Source organism: Alosa alosa, chromosome 13 (assembly GCF_017589495.1).
Source record: "Alosa alosa isolate M-15738 ecotype Scorff River chromosome 13, AALO_Geno_1.1, whole genome shotgun sequence".
Taxonomy (NCBI): Eukaryota; Metazoa; Chordata; class Actinopteri; order Clupeiformes; family Clupeidae; genus Alosa; species Alosa alosa.
In genome coordinates this window covers 7,916,850-7,937,349 of record NC_063201.1, presented here as the reverse complement: position 1 = coordinate 7,937,349, position 20,500 = coordinate 7,916,850, and the positions used below count along the sequence as shown (strand labels likewise).

The following is a 20,500-nucleotide window of genomic DNA, read 5'->3' as shown; positions in this document are numbered from 1 at the left end:
GTATGAGGAGGAAAAGGCAGATACAATAATTATTCACTCATATACATTAACAGATTAATCAGAAATCTTCCACAGGCAATAGATTAATCAGAAATCTTCCACAGGCAATAGATTAATCAGAAATCTTCCACAGGCAATAGATTAACAAACATTTATTGAGTGCATAACAGCACATTCAAACATACTAAAATACAACCTAAGATATTGGTTTGTATTATTAATTGCTTTTAGAATGCTGTTTTAATTATAATACTGTATTATAAAAAATAAAAAAAATCGAGAAATAGCACTACTGACATTTTTGAAAAGCTATTTTTTGGCTAATTTTATCAGAAATAAAGAAAGACTATGTGTTTACTCTTCATGCAATTAATCCTCCTCCTAGGTTTTGTTAAATACAATATCCATGGAAACAACCCAGCACACACACACACACAAAAAAAACCTGTAAGATCTATGGTGAATTATTGAATGAAAAACACACATAGACACACACACCTGAAGTCTTTGTGTGGAGATGACAGGCTGTCACTTTTTGATGCCACACATTCTCCTTTACCATATGTGCTTTCAGAATAGGCAAATAAACCTTTCATTTGTTTTCAGAAAGGAAAAGTTATTCTGCATCAGTGTAGGTCCTCTACTGAGTGTCACCTGTAGCAGAAGGCACCGTAGATTCTTTGGGCCTTGCTCGGGTAGCCAAAGCTGCGCACCCCGGGCTCGGGCAGGCCTCCACAGTGCCGCCTAGGGGCGGTGATGGGGAAGCGCACGCTGCCGTCCCGCAGCCAGCCCCCGTCACAGCGGTCCAAACCCTGGAATCGCCACGCGGCGTACAACTGCCCCACCCGTGCCAGCTCCCCTCGGTCTGCCCGGCATGCCTGCTCGGCCTCAGCGAAGTTCAGAGGCCCCGCCAGGAAAAAGACAGATCCTGGGCAGAGAGAGGACAGAGGAGGTAATGTGAAAGGGACATAATCAGATTCACTGCCTTGGGCTCACTGCCAGGTTTCTGTTATTACATTACATTACATTAATGTACATTACATGTACATTAAAGATCAAAAGCAATATTGTTATTGATCTGTTTTGCTTTGCTGGTTTTGTTTATGTTTACTTGTCCTTTTTGTAGTGATACAAAGCTCTAATTGAAATATCTGGCCCTTTGGCTTATTGAGTCGTATTTTCCAATGACATTTCCAATTGTCCATTTGGTTTGGATGTGGTGGGTGCCCTAATGTCATGCCAGGACTCCTGTTTCCCACTGTTTGACCTCGCTTCCACAACGGAGGTCATTGTCTCTTTCCTGTTTAGGTCACAAGTGAACCCACTCTTAGCATTTCCTGAATACAGTCATTGCTCCTATAGTTCTCCAACAACATCGGTACACTCAAGGCAAATACAAATTTTGTCCTACTATAAGTCCCAAGTTTATCAATTGATTATTACATGTGTAGACGGCACAGAATATGAAAAACTCAGATTCACTGATAGCAGTTGCAGGCCGACCCACTTTCACACAAAAAAAATGTTTTTTCTGTCTTCATACAATTACTGACACATTTAGCAAACTGCTGTTTGTCTCCACAATTACAGTTACAACGTCAATATTACCGCTTCAAACAAGTCCTTGTATTATGGCGTTAGATGGGTCATTCTGAATTCTGCTGAACTGGTGACATTTCCGTCCCCAGGACATTAAACGTATAAAAATGTGTGAAATTAAATGTAAAATGCATTTTATTTTGAAACAGTGTCATACATCTGCATCAACTTGCAAATGTATGAGATTATTATGAGATATGATTTAAAACATTATTAGAAGAGCATAAAAAAATAGCCTTTGCTGCCTGTCCCCAAGGCAAAACACTACATTTTTACTGTGACATATAGCGATTAAAATCTCTCCTTTATCTGTAGCCCCATATTCCATCTACACTTTAAATACATATTTTTAATAAAACCTCCAGAATATTTTAGTTAAAATACAAAAAAATAACAAAAACACATTGCTCAGAAATATTGGCACTGCTAAAAAAATCTTACAAAACCTAAAAGAAGGATTTTCCTATCTAATTTCAATTTATATAAGTTAATCAGAGTGTCTTTGAACTTTCAGAAGTAGTCCATGACTTTCTTTTTCACTATGAAAATAAAGTGACACAGAGGCTAAATCCTAGCCTGGCAGGCCATCCTATATCATTGAAATGTATAGTCTGGAATCGAGCCATTCACCTCGCTTAATCCAAGGGGCGGGCAGAGAATTGTCTTTCAAACTGCCTAGGCATGCAAAAGGCCAGTGCTACGACCATATCCGTATCTGGTCGGCAAAACGGCAAATACATCCTTCTTCGAAAGGAATGACTTAAGTGCATTGTGTTGCTCAACTTTCAAAGAAAAGCACAAGTCCAACTCCTCCAAAGTTCAATTCAACAACCGCCGATTCAAACAACCGCTCTTCGTTCGCCATAGCCACCTTCCTTGTTGTTCACCGTCGCAGGACTGTCGTTATCCTGTTAAGCCCGCCTTAAGACTCTCTAACAAAATAGAGCGCTGTGATTGGATAACATCCACGGTGTTAGCCAATAGAAATTCCTATGGTTTGCTACTAGACGTACAGGCTGAGCAAATTAATTTGCCGCCGCTAGGGTGCGTCTAGATTTCTAAATCCTCTTTCAATATTGGAAAGACAAGAAGATACACGTAATCTAAATAAAAACAAAGCGTGTTGACATTTGTAAGTCAGGGGATGTCTATAAAAACTAGGTACTTTGAAAATGCCTATATTTACAGTTAAAACAATGATTAACAGGTTGTAATCAACTGGAAATGTGACAAACATGCTTGGACAAAGACCAATGTCTATCTTGCCCCCATACACATTATGGATGATAGGCAAAAAATAAATTAAAAAATACAATTTTGGGTAAATCTTAAGAATGTGCTTAGTGTCCTCAAGCTATTAGCATGGATGCCATGTGGCTACATTTCACATATTTGCTAATTTTATCTGAAGAACTCATTGCTGTTACTCTCAGTGCTGTTACTCAAATTGCAAAGAGTAGCAGTAACAGCAATGAGTATTACTCTGGTGTATTAATTGCAGGGAAAATATTTATTGGTTCATCTATAAGTGAAATAACTGAAATTGTTGATATATTATCAGTTTTAGGGAGGGACCCAATCCACCATTGAGTTCTACTGAAAAGCAGCGGCGCTAATTATGCAAGCTATTTAGAGAAGGAACCCAAACAGCTACTCCTACAGTATTTCATGTTACAAGGAAAGGAGCGAGACAAACCCACCACTAGACACAACCATGTATGTATGCACGCACACATGCGCGCACGCACACACACACACACGCACACACACACACACACACGCACACATGCGCGCACGCACACACACACACACACGCACACACACACACACCAACAGTTAGCTTTATTACTTCTTACAATTTGTAATCAAATGTGACAACATTGTCTTACCAATTGCTTCAATTTATTGTTGGGGACTACTTTATTTTTGACTACTCTATGAGTTTCTTTTTACTCTCTTAGATATTTCACCCCCCCCCCCCCTGACCGTCCTAAATCAACAGCAGTCCAGCTAATTGGTGCTAATAGGCTTAGTCTCAAAATGAGTGAAATGGAAATTGGGGGTATTACGCGAGAGTCCAAGCTAGCTGGCAAACATGCTAATTGACAATTAAACAACAATATTCATCATATAACACCTATAAGGCTGTTTAAAATAAATTCCGACAGCTATAACTCCTGTGTAAGTGGTTGGAATCTTGTGAAACCTTCTGACCTAACCCTCTCACCTGACGTGGCAGATGTGAAGCAGAAAGTGTCGAAATGGTCCTTGGTCTTGTCCCGGGGGCCGTAGCTCCGGATGCCAGCAGCGAGCTCACCGCCGCAGGCAGGACGCGGCAACAGAATCGGGTAATTGACAGTCCCGTCACTCAGCCAGCCAGCATTGCACCAGTCCAATCCGTCTGTCCAAGCTGCCCCAGGTGAGAGGTGCAATGAGTGTCCACTCTAATCAAGACCTGCATAGCTTTCTGGCATTATGGAGAGAAGTGTGGCTCACCTTTGTAGAGCTGTTTGTGTGTGGCTAGTATGGCATCCTGCTCTTTGCATGCAGCCTGAGCCTGGCTGAAGGTTAACTTGTAGCGACCATGTTTGCTCTGGTATGGAAAAACAACTCCTGAAATTCAAAGTCAAGTTTTGTTGAGTCAGTAGTGTTTTATTCAGTCCAATCTTATTTTGGTACAACTGCAATTGTCTCAAGGCCCTTCAATTCAACCCCCCAGAGCATACAGACTAAGGCAATGGTGGCAACGAACACCAAGGAAAGAGGAACACCTCTTGTAGGCTACATGTAGGCCTGCATGATGCATACAAGATAACTGGCTAATACAGATGCTATGTACTGCACACAATGCAGAAACAAAATAGATTTCCAAGAAAAAAGAAATGGAGAGACAGCATTCATAGGTTGTGGAACAGTTTAGCGATTCTGTGTGTTCATAATGCGCAGCATGCAAACATAATGGTCATTCAACATAATGCATGCAGCCTACTCATAGCATTGTGATCATATTAGCTGAAAAATAGCTACTGTATTTTCCGGACTATAAGTCGCACTGGAGGATAAGTCGCACCAGTCAAAAAATGTTTCATGAAGAGAAAAAAAAACATATATATCAATATATATTTGTTGCACCTGAGTCGCAGGACCAGTCAAACTATGAAAAAAAGTGTGACTTATAGAGCGACTTATAAATATGGTATTTAGGCTGGCAATTTGATCATATGTGTAATACATTGCAAGCAATATGCAGTAGAACTTTGGAAGAGATTGTTTGTAGCTCCTTACCTTCAATACTCAGAGTGACCTCCACGCTCTCATCTTCAATCCCGTTGATCAGTTCACAGCGGTAGCGTCCGTTGTCCTCCAGCTCCAGGTTGGCGAGGCGGAGGGAGGCGTCCAGAGGATGAGCCTCCCTGAGGGAGGCCCTGGGCCCCAGGCCTCCGTAGTGCTTCTGGGCGTGCCCGTTGGTGATGAGCACGATGTTCTCCACTCCCTGATGCTGGGGCTCCAGTTTGACCCATTTGATTCGATAGCGGGGAGGCTTGGTGTGCATGAAACATGGCAGTGTGGCGTTTCCCCCACGCGGTACTGTGATCTCGGCATACACCGGTGGCTCGATGAGGTATTTTAGCGTCTTCTGGCCTTAGGAGAACAAGGACTTTAGGGTCAGACATGTTATAGTCACAGAATGTATCACAATGCAAGCACTATGCTGGTTCAGATAGAGGTATGGGTCAGCAACAGCATAGTTGTTAGCAACAGCTAAGTCTTATTCTCAGAGAGCAGACATAAGGTTAACATACACATAACATGTACTGTAAACGTGTCTTCTACATGAAGGCATTCAAATGCCAGGTTCTCATACAGTCAATGAGTACAGAGTACCATAAACTCAACACACTGTGTATAAAACAGGCTAAAACCACGTTGTAGGTATAGCTCCCACATCCTGTATGAAGGATATTTAAATTTAATTCTAAAACATCATCAATGTGACCAAAGTTTGGTTGAGTTTACTGCAGTTCTAATACTAAATAGTGTACTCAATGTACAGATGTAAATGTTCACATTAGCTTTTACCTTGGTCATCATGAGTGTGGCATAGAACAGTGTTCACTGTGAGGAAACTGATAGTCAACACCACGACAGCTGCCCAGCCCATGATGCCAATGGGAACAGAGGCCCCCTCTGAAACAGCACAGTTACCCTTAATAGCAGGACAGTTTAGAGAAATATTAAAATCCTGGGAGGGATTAGTGTGTCTGCTAGTTCATGTTTTATCAACGTAGAGTTGTAAATAGCCAATAAATAATTAAAGTTGTATTATTATTTTATTACTTTATTGTGAGAATAATAAGATTTTTGTTTATGGTTCAAAAATTCACATTACTTTTAAGTCAATAATGATGTGAGCAAATGTGATGAAATTCTTTGGTTCGGTTTAAAGTTACTGTCTGATATGCCTATATGCATGGTTAAAAACTGGTCATCACATTGACAAGACAGCATATTTCTGCTCGAGTTATAAAAAGCATGCATGATATGTATGACCCAACAGAGATGTAAGGAATAGCAGCCAAAATGACATGGTTCAAAACCAACTGTTTTCCTTGAGGCAGTAGACTCCATGAACTCTTAAGTGATATATAACTACCCTTATGCTCTACCACCAAGTGTCAAACAAACATTTCCTTGCTCTTAACAAATCTGACTGCTTGCACTTAAACGTCTGTAAATAACTGTCCTGCATAGTATAAATGTCACTCAACAGTTAATTGCGACTGTTGAGTAATTAGAAAAAAAAAACATAAGTAAACTGATTTTTTTATTTAAAAAAAAAAAGAATATCATGATTATGCAAATGTAATGTACACTATTTTACAAATGACAGATTGCGTGGAAGCTGAGGCTTGTAGCAAACAGAGACAGAGAAAAGACAGGCTAACCTGATTCAGAGGATGAGTTGCAGCTTTGGTGGAAAAATGATCACTTTCACAGTTATCCAAACATGGTAACTAGCTATCCAGTTGGCGATCTTTTCTCAATTTTCATCAATCTCTTCCAGTAGCAAGTACGCAACTATTCCCTCATCTCCTTGTTGTCTGTCTCTCTCTCTGTCCCTCTCTCTCCCTTCTCCTCTCTTTGCTCTCTGTCCCTCTCTCTCCCTTCTCCTCTCTTTGCTCTCTGCCCTTCTCTCTGGTCGCTGTCTCCGTCTCCCTGGTCAGCTGTCATGTGTTCCATGCACTAGACACGGTAAACAGCCTTTCACTGCGCGCTCGTCCAGATGTTAATGAGGACTGGACAATTTCCTATTGTCCTCCTCTGCCTATCCATTGCAGAGCAATATGCCCACAGCTAATGGTTTGCAGGGAGGAAATGCAGGAGATAGATAATAATGACTACCCCTCCCTAAGAATGTCCTGTAAAAGGTAAAATGATGTTGTCTCTTCCATGTCAAATGTATGGTCCTGTCACTATTTTATTTATTGTTTGTGGTAAGCATTTGATCAGTTTAAGGGAGAGCTTATCATCACTGCAGTATACCACAGTTTACTCATCTTTGCACTTTCACTCTCCCTGGCCTAAATAACCAACACCTTTGGCTGGAAAGGTGCTTTGTTAGAAACAAGTTGAATGTAGATGAGAAAATGTTGTGTAATTCATAGAGATTAGAATGTTGAGGTGGAGGAATTGACAAAGGAATAGAGAGATGTGGGGTGGAGGGATAGAGATATGAGGATTGAGGGATATATATGGGGATGGATGGATAGAAAGATATGAGAAGGAGGGATAGAGAGATGAGGGATGGAAGGATAGAAATATATGGGAAGGAGGGATAGAGAGATGGGATAGAGGGGTAGAGATGGGGGATGGAGGGATAGAGAGAGGGGCATGGAGGGGTAGAGATGGGGGATGGAGGGGAGCTGATTTATGGCTCTCTATTGTCTCACTGGAGACCCTCATTTAGCAATGAAAGCTGACGTGCGCTGCAGAGTTTGGCACGGTGCATCTGAGCAATGGGAGCACAGCCAAGACTGCTGATGGATTCTGGAATACTGACCGGGACCAATCAGAGTGCATTCTGACAGGAGGGGTCAGTCATTTGTGCTGGCGGGCCACAAGTTTATTTACATCACATGTGGGGCCACTAGTCTCATCTGTGTATACCTAAACACTGAAAGAGTACCGGTAAATACAAAAAAAGAGTGTCAGAAAGAGTTATCACAAGGGCAAATATAACACTCAAGCTGTTATCGTCTGTTTGTGAATAAAAGCACTGTATTAGTGCTTAGAGTTGACTTAAAGCGTTGTGCACCGGGTGAGGGCTTTGTGAAGAGATGCCTCTAACTGCCTGGAACAGACCTTAACTGCAGCGCTCTGGCTGACCAACACCACAGAGAAACAGTGGGCACAACAACAGCTGCTTTGTCGCACTTCCTCACGCCCCCACACACACACACACACACACCAGTGCCCCAGTGCTGCCCTCCCAGCCCTCTCCCTCCCCAAAGACAACAACAAGTGCACAAACAGAGCAATGGGGAGGGGGGGGCACAAGTAAAAATGAAATAATGGGATTCCTCCATTTCCCCTCGGTGGCTTCCTCATTGTGCTGGCCCATCAATGGTGTCCTTTCTGGGACTCGGCCGGCCCACAATTAGTATGCAGGAGTGCCTGGTTAGGTGACAGAAAACTCTGTTCTTTCCCTGTCTCTCTCCCTATCTCTTTCCCTATCTCTTTCTCTTGATCTCTCTATCTCTTTCTCTATCTCTTTCCCTATCTCTTTCCCTCTCTTTCCCTATCTCTTTCTCTTGCTCTCTCTCAATCTCTCTGTCTATTTTTTTTATTTTGGACCTCCTTACTTTTTTCCACCAATTAGATTACCATTTGGATGTGGAAGTCCTTATATAGCATTGCGTAGACCCTGGATAATGCAAATATGAACCAAAATCCTTATATATATTCATCAATATTCATCATCTCACTCAGATCTAATTCTTCTACCAGGAATCAAAGACCTGACCTCATGTAATCATACGTTTCCTTCTCAAATGTAATTCCCTTTGCAGAGAACATGGAAATTAATACCCAAAACACAAAATACAACAAAGAAACACAAGTCTGCCTTTCTGAGAACATGAAAATGAATACCCAAAACACAAAATACAACACAGTAACACAAGTCTGCCTTTCAGAGGTGGTTAAGTCTTTGACTTATGTCCCTTGAACCTTGAACACTTCATGCCTTGGGTAAAAGTCTTGATCTAAGAGATGGACAGAGATCTGTTGTCATGGCGATGATGGACATCTCAGAGGTGAGGACACCCCTCCATGCTCAGCCTAATAGACAGGTCATCTGCTGGAAACATTATGCCTATTTTTTGGTCAAAGTTTTCTCCATGGATTCCTGGTCAGAACCCTTATTGAAACAGATTAAAACTTGGGGCATGTTGAATTTTGTCCAAAAATCCAATATGGCCGCCGTATTCCAAAATCGCACATTTGTACATACTTTTTGCTATGCTATGGGGACATTTCCAGTAAAAACAGTGTAATTTTAGCAAAAACCTGTCCTTTTCTATCAAATACATATTTACAGAGGATAACTGATCATTTTAAAACCCTAAGTATTTTTCTAATAATTTTAAATCATTAAAAAATTATAATTTTGTCAGATATGTGTCAAATATCAGAAATCATCAAATTTCCTCTAAACATAAACCTCTTACAGGTTAAAATACAGTTCAAATAAATTGGGTACCTTAAAACATATGGCATTTACACATTTTTCCAAAAACTCAATTATATTATTATTTTGGGCCTGCACTTTTGGCTAAGCTAGAGTTTTTTTCCCTATTAAAAATATTTTGACAAATGTTAATTGATATAAGAAACAAGATAGTTCCATAAAGGTGATGGAATTACAAAAAATACTATTTTACCACTCGGCTAGATATATTGTTACTATTATTATATTAATAATATTAATACTTAGAGCAGCTCAGAGAAAATGAGGTAAATCCAGAGATGGAAATGATCTTAGTAACTACCAGTCTTTGCTATTATCTTTTTCATTCCCTGTTACACTTGCAAAAAATACATTCTATCAGAGCAAGATTGAGAGCGCAACTGCTATCAACTTATAAGTCTCTTCTCAATCCTCCACCACTGCCATCAGCTACAGTACTTCACTGTCAGCAGATGACTTTGCAACATTTTCACTGAAAGTTGCTTAAATAAGTGCTCAGTTTCATGAGCCCATTAGGAGAGATCAGTATAAATTCAATTATATCCCCAAAATGGTGAATTTTTGGGCCTAAACAATCACAGGAACGGAGAGCACTGGGCTACTCATTCCACCAACGAGGAGCCACTGAGGAAAATAAAGAAAAGAAGAAAAAAGAAAAGAAAAGACTTTTGTTCTAGCATTTATGGCTGGTCGACACAACAGATGCTCATCAGATGACTAGTGTTCAACTAGTGTTATTGAAAATGAAGTCTGTAGTTTGGTGAAAGGCTATTGATGTTCAGTTTAACATTGAATCAAAATTACACCTCTCCCTTTTCTTCTCAAATAACATTGTAGGCCCTACACCTGTCTTCCAGTAACATTGTACAGTAGGCCCTAACTGTTGAATGACTCATGGCACTATGTTTTTATACTGCACCAAGATATATTGTGTTGGCCATGTCATTATTTTTCTTCCTATTGTAACGTTAATAAGCTAAACACTAAAATGGAAATCTAGGATTAGTTTGCATAAGATAAGATAAGATAAGATAATACTTTATTGTCTGTTACACAAAGGTTACAGAAAATTGAACTAGTGTTATTGAAATTGAAGTGTTTGGTGAAAGGCTATTGATGTTCAGTTTAACATTGAATCAAAATTACATCTCTCCCTATTCTTCTCAAATAACATTGTAGGTCCTACGCATTTCTTCCAAGTAACATTGTAGGTCCTACACATTTCTTCACTATCTCCCCATAGGACTTTTTGTTATCCAAAATGCATACTGACAATCAAATGCTTACTGCACATGAACCCCTTTGTGTAGAAGCTTAATCCTGGTCTCAAATGAAAGGTAACACTTCAAGGTTTCTTGTGGACTATTTATATTGTATGTCAGGTGTTCTGATATAGACTGACTACACACAATATGGAATAATGACAAAAAAGTCTCTATTTTTGCATTTACTTGAGTGTGAGTATGTGTGTGTGTATAAGATAGACTGTACAACTAATATTGGATAATACAACATGAAGATTAAATTTCTATGGATTCTTGTGAATATTTCAGTACCCAATATGTTGCATATACTTATTGTGCTGCAGCTACACTGCAGCCAGAAGTCAGGGTAGCACCAAAAGCGGAGGAGGGGGAGGGGGGCATTTTGGATCAAATTTAATTGAGACATAATAAAATTCATCTGAGAATGTAAAGCACTATACAGATTGTACATGAAAAAAGTTGTCATTTTTGGATTCCCAAAAACAAACTCGATGAGAGGGTGCTCGGTGGTAGTGGGATAGGGGCATGAGAGTTGAAAACATTCAAAATTTTGGCTAAGTCCCCTCAATCTGTCAGACTTGCCAACTGCAGCTTTAACGTATTTAGGCTCGTTAATCGGTTGTAGGCCTAATGTATGCAGACTCATTTTCTGCTAGTGACAGCGCAAAATATTCAGTGTCTGTCAAAACAAACTACTTATAGCCTATTTTATTTGATTTACTTAAATATTTTGGACACACATGCACCCGCAGTGGCATGTCGCTGCTGTTTCAGGCTTTAGAAATGTAGCCTGTAGCCTAGTAGTGCTCAGGCTGATAAAGAGGGTGGGGTGCAGACTGTTTATGAATGATAGTTTTTTTTTCCCATATGCAGCGCTCAGATTACTGGGTACAATATTGTTACTTTTTAAGTAAGTATACAACGTAGTCCTACATCACTGGGGAAAAACACTGTTCATCAAGTCATGATGATAAGCTATTGCGTGACGCAACAGCAGTTTGTGATGTTTACTGAGTTTAGGCTAATCTTATAGGTTATGTCATGTATGAAAACTAGTATTGCCAGGCAACACAACAATGAATTGTAGTATTGCAATACTGGTGACGGCGGCCATGTCACCATGTGCCAGAGTGAAAACCAAGTCGAGGATGAGAGAATTATCTTAGACCTGCGAGACAGGCTAGCATGCACGCGTTGAACATGAACCAAGTGCACATTATGAAAGTGAATTTATTCATTTAAATCTGTATAATCTGAACTTTTACCTAGGCTAGCATGTCATGGAAAAACTGTCCACTCTCGAATCCAATTAACAATCAATCACTTATTTACTAATTAGCACTCTGGAACAAGACATCCGAAGGAGACAATGCAGACAGGAGATCTCTAAAGGCTGTTGATCTTTATTCACCGTATTGCAGTGACAGCACAGCCCAACCAAAGTCCAGACCATCCATCAAAGCAATAGGGAGGAGATGTCATCAGCTGGGGCCCTCCGATGAAATCTGACTTAAAGATGGCTGCGGCCTATCTTTTATACCCCATGGCCTTCGAGAAGTGCCCTCTCCTCACGCCATTCTCGAAAGACACCTTTTGACCAATCAGCATCTGACAGGGTTACTAATATTGGTGGAAACCATCTTCCCATCATGTATAAAAATATATGCAAAACTGTATAGCTCTGGGTCTTTCTGGTTCTATCCAGTTATAAGCAGGGCTTTCTTATCTTGTTTACTTCATAGCAGCCAATTCCCACCTGTTACTTGTCCTTGCTCTTAACCTCACCAGCTGACATCATTCCCTCTCTCTTGACCATGTAATGAGAGGGCTAGTGTCTACTGTATCCTCCTGCACCCCACTCCTTGACTGTTGATCTGGTCTGTTCAAGATGTGTAATAGCCTTGACACGCTCATAATAACTGCAGTAATATTAAAGCTTATAAAAACCATAAATGCATCCTTTACGTCATTGAAAAACACCACACTAGCTCTTGTGAAGTATGAACTTGCACAACACTGCCTACAGAGCAGACCTCATTGTCAGTGCTGGCCAGGACGGCACATTTCTTTCTTACTTTCTTAGCTGGCTGTCATATTCAAGTCTGTACACTTTCAAATTACAAAAGTTTACTGACAAAATTACAACATTACTGTCAGGTTTCTTGTACAATTGTACAATTAATGCCATTTGTGTAACTTTTGTTTTTTATTCTGTTAACAAGACATTGTTTTACATCTGTCAGTTCATAGTAATGTGATGGGAACATGCATCCAATTGTAAGAGCAGCTAAAACATTTCTTAACCAGGCTGAACAGCAATGATTTACCTTATGACTGATTAGGCCTTCCTTAAGATGTAGTGTTACTAATAAATGTAATAGAGGCAATCACAAAGAAAATAGTTAGGCTCCCTGCATTCCAAATGATTTTTGTCCGATACAATAACTACAACACATTGGGCTTGGCCAGAAATGTGGCAATACTACTTTCACACAAGTGATGGCGCCGCTGGGTTGAACAAATAAAAACCATTGCTATCATATGAACATAAATATATGCATTGGTAGAAAATAAGTCCAAATATTGTGGTCAAAGTAGCAAATATTCAAAAAAATTGGTTGCGCAACATCTGCATGTGCTTTCTGGGTATGCCTTTGTGTGGTTACTGGCTATATTACCATGGTTACATGTGATCATGTAATCAGAGCAGCCTAAAGAGGCGGGGGGACATGATGATGTCAATTAACAAGGATACATGGGGTGAGTAAAACTGACTCAAAAAGCTTAGTCTAGGGTTGTTTTGGTTTGATTATTGATTGCATGATCACATGAGACAGATGAAAGGCAAATGACATGGCCTTAGAATGTATTCTAGTTAACAAAAGTTTGAAGTAGCTAGCAGTTAAGCACTACCTTAGTTCACCTTAAAAAGAGTACTGATCAAATGCTACAGGAGAGGAACGGAGGAGAGAGAAGACAGGGCGAATTTCTCAGAAATGATGACCAATCTGTACATCTGCTTTTTGCAATTGGTATGTTGTAATTCCATGGTATTCTAAAACTTTCCGCTTCCATGAACGGAATTCCAGGAAAACTTGGCATGCATTCATTCATGTCATACAGTATCATCCACATCAACGCGATCCGATAACTCTGAACCTCTTCCGATAACTCTACCTCATGATCAGCCTTCAGAGATACAGTATAAACTTGCATTTGCAGAAATAGTCACAATTAGATGGAACTAATTTGCACAAACATCATATTCAGTAATTACTTTTCATTCATGTCATATTCAAATGTCTAACAGCCTTCATTGAAAAGATCTGATTCTTATCTTAGCTGGCATGAACATAAAGGCAAACAGTACATTTTAGCTCAATTTTAATTTAAGTATTTCAAACTGGGTTTAGTCAGAATTTCCAAAAAGATTATTCAAATAGTCTCCATTTTATCAACCGAACTTTTTATTTAGTTTTTACATGACCACAATTTATCATTTTAATCAGACCACACCACAAAGCGCAAAGCTAGCTATTCAGTATCTACCTTTGGTAGGACTTAAATCTGGCATGCCTCTTGCAATATATTCGTCTGTGGTTCAAACAAGACAATTTGTCCTCTTACTGTAAACACTTTGACAGGCTTTGGACAGTAAATTTATACTGGATCATGTCTCATCTTAAAAGAAAAGGTAAAGATTTGAGACAACAACATGACATTTCTATGTGGCTAAGTATCAACGGTATTTTGCGTTCACAATCACAAAATAACTTGTTTTAATACAGTGAAAGAAATGTATTTCCACAACATGATTAATACAATGAGAGAAATGTATTTGCACAACACGCTTTAGATTTCTTTAACATTTTTGGTTATCCACATAGTGCATGATAATTCAACACATCACATACCTGTGTGTTTGAGAGAGAGAGCTTGTGTTTGTGTGTGTCGCGTACAAACATGTAATTGTGTGTATTTGTGCATGTATAGTATGTATTAGCATGTGTTGTTTGCTTCTGTGTGTGTGTTTGTTTAAATGTGTGTGTGTGTGTGTGTGTCCTATACTAAGATATTATTGCTAGATCTGACTAGTCAACATAATTCTTTGTGCTGCTAGTACCACAGAGGCCATAGTAGGCTGAGGGGTAGCATCACACTGGCACAGCCGGCTGTGGTCCGCTCCGTCCCTGAACTCTGGGGCCACTTTCACGGAGGAGGCTGACGGTTCCGGTCAGGTTTCTCGTGCCGCTTGGGTTTCTCTGAAAGTGAACAGGTCGGCACACTCCGTCGATGTCATCGCAGGCCAGGCCACATGCCTTTGTGTGGTTACTGGCTATATTACCATGGTTACATGTGATCATGTAATCAGAGCAGCCTAAAGAGGCGGGGGACATGATGATGTCAATTGACAAGGATACATGGGGTGAGTAAAAAACTGACTCAAAAAACTTAGTCTAGGGTTGTTTTGGTTTGATTATTGATTGCATGATCACATGAGACAGATGACAGGCAAATGACATGGCCTTAGAATGTATTCTAGTTAACAAAAGTTTGAAGTAGCTAGCAGTTAAGCACTACCTTAGTTCACCTTAAAAAGAGTACTGATCAAATGCTACAGGAGAGGAACGGAGGAGAGAGAAGACAGGGCGAATTTCTCAGAAATGATGACCAATCTGTACATCTGCTTTTAGAGAAGACAGGGCGAATTTCTCAGAAATGATGACCAATCTGTACATCTGCTTTTTGCAATTGGTATGTTGTAATTCCATGGTATTCTAAAACTTTCCGTTTCCATGAACGGAATTCCAGGAAACTTGGCATGCATTCATTCATGCATGCATCCAATTTCGTACAATTTTGACCATGTCAGCCAGAGATACAGTATCTGCGATTGCAACACATCAACACGATCCGATAACTCTGAGGTCGGCACCTCTGAGATCCGATAACTCTGGGGTAGGCACCTCTGAGGCAGATCCGATAACTCTGATGTCTCCTTCATAGATCTCCTTCACTCCTTCATACTCGAATTGTAATTGCGAGAAAAAAATCAGAATTCTGAGAAATAAACTTGCAATTGCAAGAAATAAAGTCACAGTTGCGAGCACTAATTTGCAATTTAGCCTTTTTTTGTGGTGGAAACAGGCTTCCATACCCACCTACCACACATTAAAAAAATTTAACATAATGTGTTGTGTCATTACTTTTCACTATTCATGCAACATCATATTCAGTAATGTCTATTAATGTCAATAAATAACAGCCTTCATTGAAAAGATCAGATTCTTATCTTCTAGCTGGCATGAACATAAAGGCAAACAGTACATTTTTAGCTCAATTTTAATTTAAGTATTTCAAACTGGGTTTAGTCAGAATTTCCAAAAGATTATTCAAATAGTCTCCATTTTATCAACCGAACTTTTTTATTTAGTTTTACATGACCACAATTTAATATTTTAATCAGACCACACCACAAAGCGCAAAGCTGGCTATTCAGTATCTACCTTTGGTAGGACTTAAATCTGGCATGCCTCTTGCAATATATTCGTCTGTGGTTCAAACAAGACAATTTATCCTCTTACTGTAAACACTTTGACAGGCTTTGGACAGTAAATTTATACTGGATCATGTCTCATCTTAAAAGAAAAGGTAAAGATTTGAGACAACAACATGACATTTCTATGTGGCTAAGTATCAACAGTATTTTAAGTGCTCACAATCACAAAATAACTTGTTTTAATACAGTGAAAGAAATGTATTTCCACAACATGATTAATACAATGAGAGAAATGTATTTGCACAACACGCTTTAGATTTCTTTAACATTTTTGGTTATCCACATACTGCATGATAATTCAACACATCACATACCTGTGTGTTTGAGAGAGAAAGTGAAAGCTTGTGTTTGTGTGTGTGGCGTACAAACATGTAATTGTGTGTATTTGTGCATGTATAGTATGTATTAGCATGTGTTGTTTGCTTCTGTGTGTGTGTTTGTGTGTGTGTGTATTATTGTCCTATACTAAGATATTATTGCTAGATCTGACTAGTCAACATAATTCTTTGTGCTGCTAGTACCACAGAGGCCATAGTAGGCTGAGGGGTAGCATCACACTGGCACAGCCGGCTGTGGTCCGCTCCGTGCCTGAACTCTGGGGCCACTCGCACGGAGGCTGACGGTTCTGGTCAGGTTTCGTGCCGTTTGGGTTTCTCTGAAAGTGAACAGGTCGGCACACTCCGTCGATGTCATCGCAGGCCAGGCCACATGCCTTTGTGTGGTTACTGGCTATATTACCATGGTTACATGTGATCATGTAATCAGAGCAGCCTAAAGAGGCGGGGGACATGATGATGTCAATTCGGCAAGGATACATGGGGGTGAGTAAAAACTGACTCAAAAAGCTTAGTCTAGGGTTGTTTTGGTTTGATTATTGATTGCATGATCACATGAGACAGATGACAGGCAAATGACATGGCCTTAGAATGTATTCTAGTTAACAAAAGTTTGAAGTAGCTAGCAGTTAAGCACTACCTTAGTTCACCTTAAAAAGAGTACTGATCAAATGCTACAGGAGAGGAACGGAGGAGAGAGAAGACAGGGCGAATTTCTCAGAAATGATGACCAATCTGTACATCTGCTTTTTGCAATTGGTATGTTGTAATTCCATGGTATTCTAAAACTTTCCGTTTCCATGAACGGAATTCCAGGAAACTTGGCATGCATTCATTCATGCATGCATCCAATTTCGTACAATTTTGACCATGTCAGCCAGAGATACAGTATCTGCGATTGCAACACATCAACACGATCCGATAACTCTGAGGTCGGCACCTCTGAGATCCGATAACTCTGGGGTAGGCACCTCTGAGGCAGATCCGATAACTCTGATGTCTCCTTCATAGATCTCCTTCACTCCTTCATACTCGGAATGAAGTTGTAATTGTGAGAAAAAAAACTTGGAATTCTGAGAAATAAACTTGCATTTGCAAGAAATAGTCACAATTGCGAGAACTAATTTGCAATTTAGCCTCTTTTTTTCTGGCGGAAACAGGCTTCCATACCCACCTACCACACATTAAAAAAATTTAACATAATGTGTTGTGTCATTACTTTTCACTATTCATGCAACATCATATTCAGTAATGTCTATTAATGTCAATAAATAACAGCCTTCATTGAAAAGATCTGATTCTTATCTTAGCTGGCATGAACATAAAGGCAAACAGTACATTTTTAGCTCAATTTTAATTTAAGTATTTCAAACTGGGTTTAGTCAGAATTTCCAAAAGATTATTCAAATAGTCTCCATTTTATCAACCGAACTTTTTTATTTAGTTTTACATGACCACAATTTAACATTTTAATCAGACCACACCACAAAGCGCAAAGCTGGCTATTCAGTATCTACCTTTGGTAGGACTTAAATCTGGCATGCCTCTTGCAATATATTCGTCTGTGGTTCAAACAAGACAATTTATCCTCTTACTGTAAACACTTTGACAGGCTTTGGACAGTAAATTTATACTGGATCATGTCTCATCTTAAAAGAAAAGGTAAAGATTTGAGACAACAACATGACATTTCTATGTGGCTAAGTATCAACGGTATTTTGCGTTCACAATCACAAAATAACTTGTTTTAATACAGTGAAAGAAATGTATTTCCACAACATGATTAATACAATGAGAGAAATGTATTTGCACAACACGCTTTAGATTTCTTTAACATTTTTGGTTATCCACATACTGCATGATAATTCAACACATCACATACCTGTGTGTTTGAGAGAGAAAGTGAGAGCTTGTGTTTGTGTGTGTTGCGTACTAACATGTAATTGTGTGTATTTGTGCATGTATAGTATGTATTAGCATGTGTTGTTTGCTTCTGTGTGTGTGTTTGTTTAAATGTGTGTGTGTGTGTGTGTGTGTGTGTGTGTGTATTATTGTCCTATACTAAGATATTATTGCTAGATCTGACTAGTCAACATAATTCTTTGTGCTGCTAGTACCACAGAGGCCATAGTAGGCTGAGGGGTAGCATCACACTGGCACAGCCGGCTGTGGTCCGCTCCGTCCCTGAACTCTGGGGCCACTCGCACGGAGGCTGACGGTTCTGGTCAGGTTTCGTGCCGTTTGGGTTTCTCTGAAAGTGAACAGGTCGGCACACTCCGTCGATGTCATCGCAGGCCAGAATGAGATGCTTGGTCTCAGAGAACACTTTCTTGATGGTGCAGTCTTTGTAAAGAAGGTGCACTGTGGTGAAGGAGAACTCCTGTCCGCTGATGCACAGGTTGTTCTGCATCGTCCTGCCTCCGGCCGCCGAACACACGTCCAGCACCTGCTGCTTGTCCTTGGGGTGGAGGAAGGACTGGGTGGGTCGGTGACAGAGCTTGTGTTGCCTGATGAAACTCTCCCACTGGTTCTGGTCCAGAGAGCTGGGCTGGTCTTCGGGTAGGTGGCGCTTCAGGAAGGTGTCGTATGCGGAGCGCCACGCTGACGGCATGCAGGGGTGGCTGTGTTTGTTGGGTGGGTGTTGGGTGTTGTTGGGTGGAGCCCCATGCTGCTCGCTGGTTGTGCACAGGTGAAGCTGGCACAGCAGGACACTGAGCAGCACAACTGCGTGGCTACAGACAGAGCCTGGAGTCTGTGAGGGAGATCAAGGTTAGCCACAGAGATTATTACATATAGAGAGATCCATAAATACGGTACATACATACATATACGTATATATACACAGATGTCCTGTGCATACCTTTCATACTGCATACACACCACTACACACACACTGAACACCTAGCCGTACCATCAGTTCTACTGCATATCATTTGCAAGTTTAGAGATCATACATTACCATGACGCAGGGAATAAGTAGCAATGTAGATCTAGAGCGTCTGCTTCCTCAAGAACAGAGTTTCAACTTACTTTCAGTTCCTCCATTTTCCTCCTGCATCAATGTGTGTGTTTCTGGGTGTGTCTTCACATAAATCAAGAAAGCCACTTCCTGCCCTACTGGGCTTATGGGGGCCCATGTTATGCAAAACTCACCTTCTCTGTGCTCTTATACCATTTGGGTCTCTGATGCTTCTACAAACACTCTTAAGTGTGAAACAAAACCGTACATTGAGTTTTTGTGGGTTACTTGAGAGATACTGTATAATCATGCACTTCTGTAAGTATGGGGAAATTTGAATATTACTACCCCCAGAACCATATAGGGCGCTGACTACCTTTTAAACTTTGGAATAGGCTACATCACCTCTACTGTGCTTATGGACCCTTTCAAGAGAGTTCCATTATCAGCATCATAGTTGGCCCCACAAGACTTCCTTTTTAACATTCCATATGTTATCTTAATGCAGAGGAAGTAGATTGGGGCCCAAATAGAATGTTCAAGCATTGTTTTTGTTTTTATTGTTGAAAGGGTCCATATACCGACCCAAATGAAGTCAAATAAATAAATCAGGGTAAAGACAGAGGCAGAGGTGCCCTATAGACCCTTTCAACAAGGTAAACAAAAACAATGCTTGAACGTTCTATTTGGGCCCCAATCTACTTCCTCTGCATTAAGATAACATATGGAATGTTAAAACGGAAGTCTTGTGGGGCCAACTATGATGCTAAGAATGGAACTCTCTTGAAAGGGTCCATAATATCAAACTAACTAACTAACTATCTAACTAGCACCTGTGTGTGCTTACTTTGATATTATGCGCCTCTGTCTCCCATGGACTCTGACGAAGACACAGATGTGTCGACACACTAGTCAATTGCTTGACAAGACCTAATTAAACCCACAACTAATGATTTGGTTGCCAAGGAATCTATCAAGTTATTCATACTTTATGTGTTAATGTACATATGTCAAGTGTGCTCATGTCAGCCA

At 40.1% G+C, this 20,500-nt stretch overlaps 2 protein-coding genes across 4 annotated transcripts; both read right to left on the bottom strand.

Moving 5' to 3' along the window:
* Positions 1-499: 499 nt before the first annotated feature.
* On the bottom strand, positions 500-6,776 carry hapln2 (hyaluronan and proteoglycan link protein 2). Of its 2 annotated transcripts, none has more exons than XM_048261728.1 (6): positions 6,546-6,776; positions 5,680-5,806; positions 4,885-5,241; positions 4,096-4,212; positions 3,827-4,009; positions 500-928 (listed from the first exon to the last, which is right to left on the bottom strand). In XM_048261728.1, exons 2-6 carry the CDS (start codon positions 5,759-5,761, stop codon positions 651-653), a joined length of 1,017 nt encoding a protein of 338 aa, XP_048117685.1. In that variant the 5' UTR covers positions 5,762-5,806; positions 6,546-6,776; the 3' UTR covers positions 500-650. The 2 variants fall into 2 exon arrangements, with proteins under 2 accessions (XP_048117685.1, XP_048117683.1); XM_048261726.1 differs by having other exon boundaries at positions 5,680-5,787.
* An 11,719-nt stretch (positions 6,777-18,495) lies between these two features.
* On the bottom strand, positions 18,496-19,928 carry LOC125306391. Of its 2 annotated transcripts, none has more exons than XM_048261732.1 (2): positions 19,469-19,928; positions 18,496-19,261 (listed from the first exon to the last, which is right to left on the bottom strand). In XM_048261732.1, exons 1-2 carry the CDS (start codon positions 19,469-19,471, stop codon positions 18,620-18,622), a joined length of 645 nt encoding a protein of 214 aa, XP_048117689.1. In that variant the 5' UTR covers positions 19,472-19,928; the 3' UTR covers positions 18,496-18,619. The 2 variants fall into 2 exon arrangements, with proteins under 2 accessions (XP_048117689.1, XP_048117688.1); XM_048261731.1 differs by having other exon boundaries at positions 19,540-19,928.
* Between the last annotated feature and the right edge of the window lie 572 nt (positions 19,929-20,500).

Bases quoted from the DNA above. Each gene is read 5' to 3' on its own strand.
- hapln2 (XM_048261728.1), bottom strand. From the start codon at position 5,761: ATGGGCTGGGCAGCTGTCGTGGTGTTGACTATCAGTTTCCTCACAGTG. The intron at 5,242-5,679 runs GTAAAAGCTAAT...TGTTCTCCTAAG, and splicing joins CCACACTCATGATGACCAAG to GCCAGAAGACGCTAAAATAC. The intron at 929-3,826 runs GTGAGAGGGTTA...CTCTCTGCCCAG, and splicing joins CTTCACATCTGCCACGTCAG to GATCTGTCTTTTTCCTGGCG.